The 13,858-nt window shown below is 43.5% G+C and overlaps 1 protein-coding gene across 3 annotated transcripts in view; it reads right to left on the bottom strand.

Moving 5' to 3' along the window:
* INPP5B (inositol polyphosphate-5-phosphatase B) overlaps nt 1-13,858 on the bottom strand; it is a 783,203-nt gene that overhangs the window by 171,988 nt on the left and 597,357 nt on the right. For all 3 annotated transcript variants that reach the window (XM_086956440.1, XM_086956441.1, XM_086956442.1), the window contains one exon: nt 3,307-3,472. In XM_086956440.1, coding sequence (XP_086812566.1) covers nt 3,307-3,472 — 166 coding nt within the window. The remainder of the gene's footprint in view (nt 1-3,306; nt 3,473-13,858) is intronic.

Raw genomic sequence — 13,858 nt, 5'->3', positions numbered from 1 at the left:
ACTCATCGGCGGTGTCGGAGTCAGCAAAAGTAGTGATGTCGACAGTGTGTACGTCGACGGTATCTTCGTCGGCTTTGTCACTGCAACCCTCGCCGAGTGCACAGATGGGGGGGACATCGACGATGATGGTGTCAACGATACCTTCGTCGACAGTATAGGCCCAGAGATGGCCATTGTCGTCATTGTACCGGACATCAACGTACCCATGTAACTTGTTGTCATCGACGATCCGGTGACAGTCGTCAACGATGGCATCGTCGTTGGGGATTTTTCAGTTCTGCTTTTCCCCGGATCTGATGAGAAGGCTCTATGGTGCTTCTTTTCTTTCCTCACTTGAGTAGAGGAAACAGAAGACGGGGGCTTAGAGGAGCCCTTAGAATGTTTCTTCTGTTTTGAGCACTTGCTTTCCGGGGAGGGTTGGAGGTGTTTCCTGCCCTCTCCAGAGTCTTTCTCTTGAGATATTTTCCTCTCTGGTGAAGCATGGATGAGCCATCACTGTCTTCCTCCAATGACTTACAGTGCTTAGTGGACTGTTGCCACGAAAGCAGTCTCCCCTCTGTATCTCTGAAAGTTTTAGAAGAGAAAGTGTAACAGATTTTACACTTTTATACCTCATGGGCTGGGTGGAGGCAATACATGCAGTCCTGGTGAGGCTCATCAACATGGACTCTCTTCTTGCTACAGGTCTTGCAGGTCCGAAAGAAAAACCTACAAGGTAGAAAAAAAAACTGAGTAGACCTCAGAGAGACTCCCTTTGCACACAACGTGCAGTGAAAATCTGTGGGAAACTGCCTCTACTGGAAAGGTTCTAGAGGGTGCTAGCAGCTGACTTTCTGCATTCAACATTTGGTCCTTTTTGAAAAAGTACATCGCTAGGCTATGATAGACATTGTCCTTGGCCATTCAAGCCCTTAACATTATTTAAATACTGCTTGAATATGGTACAGTGGGACTCCCATCTCGACGACGGAGAATGATTCAGTTATGTGAATCTATGAAAGATACCCCAATACTGGATAATCACCCACCTCCCTGATACTATCCATTATTGGAATGTGAACGTTGGGGTGACACAAGAGAATATAAATGCCACCTTGTCGAACTACCTAGAGGGGCTTTACGTGTACCCGGGAGCGCCGGTCCTGGAACACACTGAAGCTTGCTTGCCTGCATCATCCTTCCTGAGCTGTCTCATGATGAGGTTGAAACATTAGACTGGGAAATCACAAGAGAAGACGTGATTGCTGCTATTCATGCCCTACCCAACAGTAGGACCCCTGAAGAGGATGGATTCTGCTCCAAGTTTTGTCAGACATATCTAGACACAGTGGCTGACAGACTTTTGGAAGTGTAATTGAAGTAAAAAAAGAATGGAACATTCCACGCTCCATGAGAGGCAGTTATAGTGAAGGTGCCCACACCTAAAAAAGAGCCCAGGGAGCTCAGCTCCTATCCTTTGTTGTCCATGTTAAATGAAGCTACGAAAAACCTTTCTAAGATCCTAGCCACCAGGATGTTCCCTATGGTGAGGTCACTGGTTCATAAGGATCAATGTGACTTTATTTAGTCGCAACACATTCATGAATAGACACTTTGGACAGGTTATGGACTTGATGGAACATTCAGTGGAAGAGTACGCCCTGGCAGCACTCGACATCGAGAAGGCGTTTGACTCACAGGACTGAGATTACATGCTTAAGGTCCTCAAGAAGTCGGGTTTTGGCTGCAGGTTCCTGAAATGTATTGGCCTGCTATATGGTGGCCCAATTCCTAAAGTTAAGTCGGAGTGATCCGGTGGTCAAGCAGCTGGAAAGTGGAGTGAGAACCAGGCAGGGGTACTCTCGCTCATCCCTGCTCATTGCAATGGAAACTTTTGCGATCCAATTGCACAGCGCAATGCAACCCTGGGCAATAAAGACGGGTGGGGTGGCCCATGTGGTATCCCTAAATGTGGATAACGCCCTGGTATACTTAGCCCAACCTCAGGGATCATCTGCTACAAGAGTTACAGGAGTTTGCAACAATTTCTGGCCTTTGTGTAAATAGGCAGGAGTTTGTCTGCTCCCTTTAGCAGGCTTTAGGGAAGTTGTACTGCCGCATTTACCCGGCTGAGGCTTTAGATGGGAGCAAACCAAGTTCTGCTACTTCAGGATATGGGTGTCACACACTGCTGTGCTGCACTATGAATGCAACCTGAGCAGAGCATTAAGGGGATCAGAGTTACCTCTCTGGTTCTGGAACACTCTCCCGCTTTGTGTCATGGGCAGAGTGGTGCTAGCAAAAATAGTATTATTGCCTATATCTGCTACATAATTCCATGTACCCTGTATGTAAGCCTTTTATTCAGGAGATTGATAAATTATTGGCGGGGTTAATATGGGCAGGAACAACCACTGGGGGCGGTCTGCCAGTTAGTGAATATATGAAGGTACGTAAACTGCTAAGAGGTTTTAGGCTCTCGGTAGCCCCAGAGCCTAAGTACTTTAGTCTTGGGATGGACACAAAATCTTAAACTTGCTCCTTTCATGAGAGTTCAAAGTGCTTTTAGGAAACACTTCTTGGCAGTATCATCAGCAACCACAGCAAGATGGGTGAGATGGGTGATATGGGCAAAGCAGAAAGTAGGCATCAGTATTGTCAACACTCAGCTAGAGGAGCCACAGCTTCCAAGGATAGGTGCTCGGTAGTAGGACATTATGATGCCAGAAAATTGGTCATCCAATTCAACCTTTTAACATTTTTACATTAAGCTGGTGGAGGATATTTCTTAACTAGTAATAATCAAACTTTAAAGTTACTATCATAATCTTCTCCTCTGGTCAAGACATAAAATAAAAAAAGTCCTAGCTAATGTGAAGACTAGATTAAGGTAAAGGATTTTGTGAGGTTGAGGTCACAGGAAGAAAGAGGGAGAGAGGAGGAAGACTTGGGATTAAATATAGGGACTGTGATTGGATAATATGAACTACATTCTTTTCTAGAGGTTCTTAGGAAATGTAATGTTACTGTAAATATTGTTGGCTGTTGGAGAAACAGCAAAGATAGAAAAGCATAATCCTTGTCTCCGTGGTCTTTCATAGAATTGAAACATTCCTTCATGTTAACTAGGACATTTTTTATTTAGTTATAAAGTTAAGAAATAGGCATGTGTATCATTTCAATGATCCAGTAACTAGCAATGGACATTAATGATAAACAATATTGTACTTCACAATTCCAGCAGTAATAAAATGTTCAATATTACTATTTCTTATATCAGACGCAAACACAATGCTTAGTATGCATATTTCTGAAACATGCAATTACCTTGCAATATAAACCCCTTGCTGGGGTTGGCAATTAGCCATGGCTTGCAGTATCGTGGCTCGTCCAACTTATTGATGAACTCAAACTGGCATGCCACATGCCCATCATTGTGGATTTTGAATGTCTGAACCTGAAGCTGCATGAACTTCACATCACGAAAGTGGAACTGAGTAGGAAACACAAAGGGTGCCATCAAAGGTTAGTCAATATCTATTCTCATGACCCACGCATATAAAGCCAAGTCAATAGAAGAGAACAGTCCTTCTCCTGCTCATGTACAGCGCTGTATATTTAAGTTACCAATGAGTGCTACAATAAAGTTCTACATTAACTAGATACACTCTATACATACAATAAGCATTTATTACAAAAAAGAAACACAAACCCAACCATGACAGAGCCTAGATGTAGTGAACAGAAAATTTGGAGTACGTGGTCTTGGTAATCATGAAGGGGCAATCAGGTGGGTCCATTTGAGTTTTTAAGGCAGTGTCCCGCAAAAACAATAAATATCTCCTTCCATCTCTTTACATAACCCCGCAACACCAACACATATAATTCCAGAGGGAAACAGCCATTGCAACGAGTCCATTACAACGCAGCCGTTGCTACCCAAGTGCTGTTACATCGCATATGCCTTTACAATTAATTTAGTTGTAAAGGCATGATTGGTAAAGGCATTTGCGATTCAAATGTAAGTATTAGGTAAGTTTTAAGTGTTTGTATATGTAGGTTGGTTATGGGTTTTTGGGTGGAAGGGTAATTGTAGGGTTTATGGTAGGTATGGGTTTTTGGATGGAAGGGTTATTTAGGGTTTAAGGTGGGTAAGTGTTTTCGGATGGCAAGAGTATTATTAGTGTTTAGGCTGGGTATGGGTTTAAGTAGGTAGGAGATGTGGGGATTTATGGGAATGTCTATATATATATATGTATCGCGTCAAAACTCCCTGATGCTTGTAGCAAAAACGGATATATACACAGTTAGATAGATGTGCATGTATTATATATACACACACATCTATGAATTTGTGTGTGAAAAAAATACATATATACATATGTGTATATATACACATAAATACATACATCATATATATACATATGTGATCAAGGCCGCATGTCTGGCGGCCGAAACGCGTCATTTGAACATTTGATGCACGAAATAAACATCATTAAGCAACAAGTCTTGCCTGCGGAGTCTGTTTCCGGTAATGCGCCGCTCCCTGTGAAGGTTGCATCGCTGGAATCCTGATGTGACACACACACATATATATATATATATATATATATATATATATATATATATATATATATATATATATATATATATATATACACACACATATATATTTATATATATTTATATATATTTTTTTTTTACTGAGTTTTCTATATAGTGCGAACTTGACCTGATATCGGTTATCGGAGCGCTTCACATAGCACCAGTTACGTTACATGAGGACACATTAATTTTTTCTTAGGCACGGGGAGATTATACAAGGCAATCCCCTGTAAAGGCATGCATTGTAAAGGCATACTTGTGGTAAAATATTGCTTTGTAATTTTAATGCGTTGTGACAGAGATTGTGTTTTAACGCCCGCGTTGTAATGAGCATGCATTGAAACGGCAAATGTTGCTCCGTCATACAACGTTTTAAGCAGGAATGGCGTTCTGTTCTGTACTTAGGAGTCACAGTCCAATGTATAAATGTCTGTTATAATTCTGTATGCTATACATTTAGTGCCTGTCCACATGCATTTCTATAGACACAAAGAAGAAACACAGACACCCTACCTGAAGAGTGGAAACACATTTTCAAGACACCTCACACTGCTAACAACACCCTGGAATCGGGGAATGAAAGGGAGGCCACAAAAAATATATTCAAGCTTCCGTTTACGTGTGTCACCATGGCACAGGCATAAAACAAATTACTTATATATGCTAACGGTGGAGATCGAAGACTTCACTTGAAACGGGAATACATAGCTATACTTGAATAAAAAATAATCCCTGCCCCTCAGTTGTCATTAAAGCTGGAATGCAAAATATATTTTAAGAGACCAACATTCTGCAAAATATAAAGGGATTAAAACAACTATAAAAATGTGTCCAGATAGGCAGACAACTGTGCCACAACTGGACACTTATTTTGACAATTATTAAAAGTCACAACTTCTCCATCACTAAGGGAGCATATGGGCGGGGGAGGGGATGGGAGCAGGGGGAAGCAATTTCCTTTCATTTTTTTTCTTCTCCGTTTCTCATCCTACAAACTTCTCTACACCAGATCGTTTAGATTATGAAAAGTCTGGGACACAAAAAGCCCCGAGATGATGGCAGAAGCCACATTGTTCGATAATGGAACTTCCTGTATGACTCACCGACAAGTAGAAAAGGTCACGGATGGAAATTCCTAATCAATCAGTGTCAGCTGCTCTGGGATATATCATAGTCTGTTTAATTTCACCACTATTGACCTCATTGCAATGGAGGTCAGACGAAAGTCCAACCGCCATCGTGTAAGGCACAGGAACGTCCAATACGCCTAAATACAGTAAGAGCGCCATGCAGGTGGTCATAAACATGCCTTTTTCTATTGCAGGCGGGCCGTAAAAGGGCCGCAGAACAAGCCGCAATAGAAAAAGAGATGTTTTCTTACATCCATGCACTGTGTTGCCAGGCACCATGTGGTGCCTTACACATGGTGCATGGATGTTTGTGGGGGCACCTCATGTGCCCCCCTGAACCCATAGCGGAGGCCCCTGGGATATGGGGGCCCTGCTAGGGGCCCCTAAATTCCCTTTCCGTCTGCCATTACATGGCAGTGGTACAACAATGTAAAGGCAGAGGGAAAGGTACATCCTAATCCTCCGCAGGCACCGTCCCCATTGTAGGTATTAGGCTCCGACCGACTGGCTCCTTAAACCTTGTAATCCGGTGGTCGGACTGAAACTCTGGATGTCGGACAGACAATCACCGACGGCCTGCGGTGGCGGTCCGCACAGCATCCTAATCGGGCACTAAGAAACGGGCCAGAAATATGCAATTGAGAAGGGAAAGAGCAATCCAAACTAATAGGTGAAGCCCCCTCTGTATAGTAACTCAATGGTAACAAAGGGAGACGTATAGTGCATACTTTGGTCCTTGATATTTTGCCCACAACATTATGCTACAAGATGATATTTATTGAGACGAAATCCGACACCCAGCCTTTTTTATTAATACAGGTATTGTCATGATAAAAAGGGTTGCCTGACGATTTAAGTAGTGTTGAACAAGGTTGGAAATACACCACAATCATGTTTTGTGCACATTGTACTGCTATTGGCATGGCCACAGCGAAAAGAAGTAACTATATTTGCACATCTGTGTAAGATGACATGTTAGTTGCCAATAACAGTGTAAAACTTAAATAAAGATGGTTTAAAAACATCATGATAATAAGGGATGCTCTGAGTTTAGTATAACAATATTGAACAAGTTATTGCTAACGCGAGCCAAACGAGGTCACGCAAGCGTGACCCCAATAAGCAACATGGGGCATGTCTTGGGGACAGAAATACAGGAAAGAGAGCGAAACATCGGAATCATAACCTGAATATCCTGGACTCGCTGCACGGGAGGACAGGCCTGAAACTACAATTGCCATCTTTGTCAGCATCCCTCAACCTGAAGCGAACATTATGAGTTCAATTCCCAGGCCGACCTAATTTGTCTGCTTGTAGATCCCTCAAATGAATTGGTAAATAAGTCTTGCTCTACAAAACACATGAGTCTGCTTTTTACACTACCCATTTGCAATTGACCAATTCTTAATTACAGGACCTTTTTTGCTCATTCTGAAAAGCAAAATATAAGTCACTAGTAAAATAAAATCCACAACTGCATTACAGTTGGAACAGTTAGACAAAACAATAGGGTAGGAATGCAGATACAAAGGGGAAGAAAGGTACGGACAATGGCGCAGAAAGGCATTGACAACGGGCAGGCAGGCATATACATTAAGGACTTTGATCACGGAGAAGCATGTGCATGGCGTTCTTTCTAGCTACCTAGAATCAAATGACCTACTGCACCCCTCGCAATCCGGATTCCGGCCTAATTTAAGTACGGAGACAGCACTTCTCGAGGTGTCAGAGGTTGTTCGGGAGACACTGGACGCAGGAGGCAAGGCCATGCTTGTCATGCCTTTGACACCGTCCCCCATGAGGCGCTTCTCGCCAGACTTTATAACATCGGTCTCAGGGGGACGGTGCTCAAATGGTTTACATCTTTTCTTGAGGGCCGCCGACAAACGGTCTGGGTCTCCCCGAGCTCCGCTGAGATGCCGCCTTTGGGAGTCGGAGTTCCACAGGGCTCTGTGTTGAGCCCGACTCTTTTTAACATCTTCATACCCCACTGGTGGCACTGGTGGAGTCTTTTGGGGCCCAGATCGTGTCTTACGCGGATGACACGCGGATGACACGCGGATGACACGCAACTGCTCTTCACGTGCAGGAAAGATCGGGCATTTGATGGAGAGAGCATCCGGGGGTGCCTAGGGATGGTTTTTGATTGGTTCTAGCGGAACAGCCTCAAGGCCAACTCCAATAAATCGGAGGTATTGCTCTTCGGCTGCGCCTCGGACCCTGAATGGCGGGAGTGGTGGCCAACGGACATGTGTCCCCCGGCTCAGTCATCTCAGGTGGCCAAAAACTTGGGAGTCAAGTTTGATAATAATCTCACGCTAAGATCTCACATTCTTGGCCTAACGGGCACTTGTTTTGGCATTTTGAAGATGCTCCGGAAGTTCCTACCCCTGCTTACAGAAGAGCATAGAAAGATCACTGTTCAAGCCTTAATAGGCTCTAGACTGGACTATGCCAACGCCCTTTATCTAGGCCTCCCGGACTATCTTGTTCAGCGGCTGCAAGTGGTGCAGAACTCCGCGGCTCGAGCCATTTTCGGCCTGCATAGGCGAGCGAGAGCATCCGGGTTGGTGCAGTCGCTCCATTGGCTGCCCATCCGGAAGCAGATTATGTTTAAAACTCTGACTCTGGTGCATAAAGCACTCTTTGGCTCGGTAGCAAGGTACCTGCAGCGAAGGCTTGCCTTTTATTGTCCGGTCCGTTCACTTCGGTCGGAATCTTTGTTCATGGCTGTGGTCCCTCGAGTGAGGAAGGCTCGCACTGGGGGTCGCTCCTTTAGTCTCAGGGCCCCCCAGTTGTGGAACTCCTTACCTCTGGCTCTACGTAGTACGCCCAATCTGCTTCTGTTTAGGAAGAGCCTTAAGACCTGGCTTTTTGACCTTTAGGGTGTTCCTTTTTTCTGTCTCTGTTTTTATGCTGTTATGTTTGTTAACCCTGAGCTGCCTACATAAAGCGCCGGGACACTCTTTCTGAGTAGCCGTGCGCTATACAAAAAAAAAAAGCACATACTATAAGACAGAAAGACACTGTCTTTCAGGAGGATACAAAGATATACTCACTGGTACAGAAAGATTGGGGCACCGGCTAGGTAAACAGAGGCAATGAGAAAGGGACATTCAGATAGCAGGATTAGAGAGCCAACTAAAAAGAGAAATACGAAGCACTGGCAGATTTGTGCTTTCCCAGCTCCACCAAATATAACACAACACAGCTGCTGCTAGCTTACAACTATTTTAGCCATCATGAGCCATGTTTAGGAAGGTAGAGCCACATGTACATAGGTAATCGTTTGCAATTCCCAAGTAGTAAATTACTGTGGTCCGCTATTTGGAAATCCCAAACACCAATGTACAAATTTATCTGAAACATTTTTATGATTCTCAGTGGGGTGCAAATAGACATAACTCATGAATATTAATGAGGTAAGTTTTGGTTTGCGACATATTGGAGACCGCTAAAATCAAAGGGGTGGTGGCCAACTGAGGTCAGAAGACCACCATGTCTGTGACTGATTTTCCATAAAGGAAAATAGGATGCATTAAAAAAAAAATGAAGTTTTCTTTTTATTTTTTGAAGCGAAGGCAGTGGTCACTGGGACCTCTGCCTGCTCTTAAAAATGTTTTCACAAACATTCACAAAGGAAAAAGGGTCCCTTTAGGACCCCTTCCAATTACGAATGGGTTACCACCTACTTGAAGCAGGAGGTAAAATGCAAATGTTTTGAGACCGCATTTCGGTTGCAAAACATTCACACATACCACAGCAATTTGGGAGGCCTTCCTAATACCGTATCGCAAACCTAGTTTGTGATTCGGTAAAAGGTTACCAAATCGCAAACAGAGCTTTGTACATGTGAAAAACTCTTTCTGCAGACGCATCCTGTTTGCGACCACAAAAAGCCTTTGTATATGTGCCCCCGTGGCATAATCAGAGACTAAAGCAATATAAATGTGAAACCTTTCAAATCACTGGTGGAAATACAGGGGGCAAGAAAAACATGCAATTTGGCATGGAGCACTCTGTGTGCTGAACCACTAGCGACACTGCAGAGAAAGGTGGCTCCAACTTAACTTTACTAATCGGTAAGGATTCCAGGGGTGGCTTAACTGGTATATCATTACGTTCTGTGACCTGGCAACAGGCACACTGGCTTGGAGGGGAAATAATTCCCTTCAGATATGTCCTTGGCAGGGGTTAAGTTGAATCATCCTGTCCAGAGATCACAGAATAGAAAGCCCGCCTTATTTTCAAACTCATTTAAATAAATATAGGTTAAACTGCAGACAACTTCTTTTAACCATGACCGAGGGAAATAACATTAGAAACAACAGAAGAAATAAGTAGGGGTGCTGACAATTAGGACAAAACACCACTAGTGGGCAGTGACACAATAAAGTGCTTAAAGGGTAGTATGGTTATTACGTTTTTTTCTCCAAAAATACTAATTCCACAAAAAGACAGAAAAACAAGCTTTACAATGCAATAGGTCTCACATTTGCAAGCGTTTATGCTATTGGCATTGGCGCGTTTATGCTATTGGCATTGCAAATGACAATGTATTTTGTTTTTAAAAAGAACACATATATAAAGGCATTGTGGTTTTTAACCCCTTGCGTGCGGCGGGAATTCCCCGCCCATGCTGACTCCGCCTTGCGCGGGCGGAATCATGACGGAACGGTTCCGTCATCAGCACAGCTCACCCGTAGCTGATGACGGAACCACTCCGTCATCAGCATGCAAGGGGTTAATGCCAAGAGCTCAAACTCTAGCAAATACGAGCTCAAACTCTAGCAAATACGAGACAACTTTAATGGTGGCCACGCCCCCTTTTTTAGACGCTGCTCACATATTCAGGTTACCGTGAGCAGCGTCTAAACAAAAGGGCGTGACCACCATTATAGTGAAAGCATATATGGTGCTTTCACCTAAAGTTTATAAAGAAAAAAAAAATATATATATACATATATATATATATATCGACATCCAGGTTAAGGTACGGCGGCGAAAATAACGCAGTGAGGAGTGTGCACTTTTTCAGTCGTAGGGAAGTTTCTCGTGTTGACCGAATCCGTTTGTTGTCAGTAGTATACTTTACGAGCCTAATTCACCATGTCAGCCGCCGTGTTAAGGAGTAGGGAGCAGGCTGCTGAACTTGTGTTTGTCACCCCGGCTGGGGGGGCAACAGCATCCACATCCATGGGAAATTCTGCGAGCGCCATGAATCCAACGGCGCGCGATTTGTTTCGCAAATTGGAGAAGCTAATGAAGAAAGAGACTTCCAAATGGTGGGAGAACAAGTCCCTATCGATGTATTTGGAAGTCGGTCGTGTACCTCACGGCCTCCGTATCACCCTGGCCCCCAGTTATGAAGCTCCGGACCCTCGCATGCTCGAGGAATGGGCAGCGACAAACTTGGAATCCTCGGCAAAACTAATGAAAATCCTAATTAAATATGCCGAAAGTGACCAGATGAAAATCCAAGACGAAATCGTAATGGTGGAGGCGGAACTGGAAAAATTGGGTGATGACGAGGCCAACACAAAAAGGATGAGAGAAGAAATGGAATCCCGGTTACAAAAGGAGGAGGAAATTATTAAAAAACGCAAAGCGTTCAAATTTGAGAGGGACAGGTTGGACTACCTAAATGGGCGTATCTTCACCTTTGCACGAAGATTTGAAAAAGATGGCAACAATAAAAGTGCACTGGGGAATAATAAACGTGCCAACAAAACTAAGGGCAATGTGAGCTCAGCTTCCTCAGTAAGTTTAAGTTCAACAGAAGGTAGTGAACTAGAAGGTGAAACACATAATGCATCGCTGGGGTTTACAGCACTAACACCCGCACAGGAGGTGAGTCGCCTGTGCGAGGCCAGACGGGAAACCCTAAGACCAAGAGTTGCCTTTGCTCAACCAGGAAAAGCGCAAACAGAAAAAGAGCAGAGCGACGCAAACTCCACAAAGAAAAGTGGAACAACCAAGAAGAGAACACAACGAAAGTGGTCCAACAAGAAACGGGGGAACCAACAGGGAGCCCCTCAATAATCAATTTGACAAACATAACTTTAAGCCCTAAGGAAACGAAGATACTTAGCCTGGGGCTGTCTTATTGTGCACCACAGACCTTTGACTACGCTGGCACACGTATGGATATGTATAGGTTTGTGAGAAAACTCAAATTGACCAAATTCCATCGCTTGCGACCAAAACCTAACAAAGATGAGACCACCGTAACTTTGAGCCCTGATCTACTTACAGCCGGGGATGCCTCCTCCTTTGAGGAAATCTGGGAACTACAAGCTGAACAGAATGTATTGAATTCAGATACACCGCCCATGGCTGCCATCACCAGTACTAGTAGGGAGAAAGTGATAACACCTTTCAGGCCAAAGTCCACTTTTAACCCCATTTCGGCAAACGATAATCTGGATACCTACCAGGATCTGATGGTGGAAGATCTCAAAAAAACTCTATATAAACACAAATAAAAAGAGCCAAGCCATTGCACGACAAAACCAAAACTACAATTTATTGGTGAAAAAACTGAAATCTGAGGAAAATCTGATTGTGAAGCAAGCAGACAAGGGGGGCAATATTGTCCTGTGGACAAGAGACAACTATGTAGCTGAGGCTGAAAAACAACTCAGCTACACTGCCTGCTACCGCAAAACCAATATTACAATTGTTAAAATGGCTTGGAATGATCTTAATGCAAAGCTGATGGGTTGGCGTAGCTGCGGTTTGATTTCCATGGAGGAATTTCAATTTCTCAAGAAAGAATTTCCGGTGATTCCGACGTTCTACCTTTTGCCCAAGATCCACAAGGACCCTCTCATGCCTCCAGGGAGACCGATTATATCGGCTATCGATAGTGCGACGGAAAACCTATCCAGGTACATTGATTTCTTTCTATAAGAATGGGTTAAGGGGCTGAACTCTTACATCAGAGATACGAGTGACTTCTTGAGTAAGCTATCTCAGCAGAGTTGGAATGAGAACTATTTACTGATGAGATTGGACATTTGTTCGCTTTATACATCTATCAGGCATTTTGATGGCTTAAAAGCAACCTAATTCTTTTTGGACAAACGCCCCATACATAATGCACAGCACAACAAGATGCTCATGGTGATGCTCAACATATGCCTACAACAAAATTTCTTTTGGGGGCCAGACCTATCAGCAACTAAGGGGGGTGGCCATGGGTTCTTGCTTCTCCCCCAGTTTCGCATGTCTACACATGGGACTGTGGGAGGAGCAAACCCTGATGGGACAACACAGACAATTAATGCGATTCTGTACCTCAGATATATCGATGATTTGTTTTTTATCTGGAGGGGTTCCATGGATAGTGCTACTGATTTTGTTAACAAGCTGAATGTAAATGACTTAAATCTTCAGTTTACTTCGACAATCAGTAATGTCTCAGTTAATTTCCTGGATGTAGAGGTATATGTTGCGAACAACAAAATAGAAACTAAGCTGCACAGGAAAAGTACCGCTGGTAATACGGTATTGCATGCCTCTAGTAGTCACCCGCGCCATCTTATTCATAGCATCCCCTACGGGGAGATGTTAAGAATAAAACGTATCTGTAGCAATGAAGAAGAGTGCAGAACAGCTCAACTACAGTGTAAAAAGCGTTTCTTAGAAAGAGGGTACAGCGCCAAAATGATAGATGATGCTATTTTGAAGACTACAAAACTGGTAAGGGAACATCTATTAGAGAAATGTCCAGATTCTAATAATATAACTGCAATTCCACCAACAGAAAAGATTCAGTGTAGGGCTATAGTTACTTATAGTCAACAACATGCTGAGATTCGCAAAATATTCTCAAGGAATTGGAATCTTGTGCAAGGAGATCAGGTAATTGGTGATCTAGTAAAGAGTCAACCAGAGATTACGTTCAGAAAATCTCCTTCCCTAGGCAGTGCCATTGTTAACAACACCTTAGACGTTCCGAAGAAATGGTGGGAACGCATCACAGGCTTTAAAAAGTGTCAGGTTTGCAAAGCCTGTAAGCACGCCTTAAATAAAACCCATTACACTAGTCCCTTCCATGACAAGCCCATTAAGATCCAACAAAAGCTGGGATGCAAAACGGAGTTTGTGGTATATGTATTAGTCTGCCCGTGTGACCTACA

This window comes from Lissotriton vulgaris, chromosome 2_1, assembly GCF_964263255.1.
Source record: "Lissotriton vulgaris chromosome 2_1, aLisVul1.2, whole genome shotgun sequence".
Taxonomy (NCBI): Eukaryota; Metazoa; Chordata; class Amphibia; order Caudata; family Salamandridae; genus Lissotriton; species Lissotriton vulgaris.
Note: the sequence above shows the minus strand (reverse complement) of the source record. Positions and strands in the feature narration are given on the sequence as shown.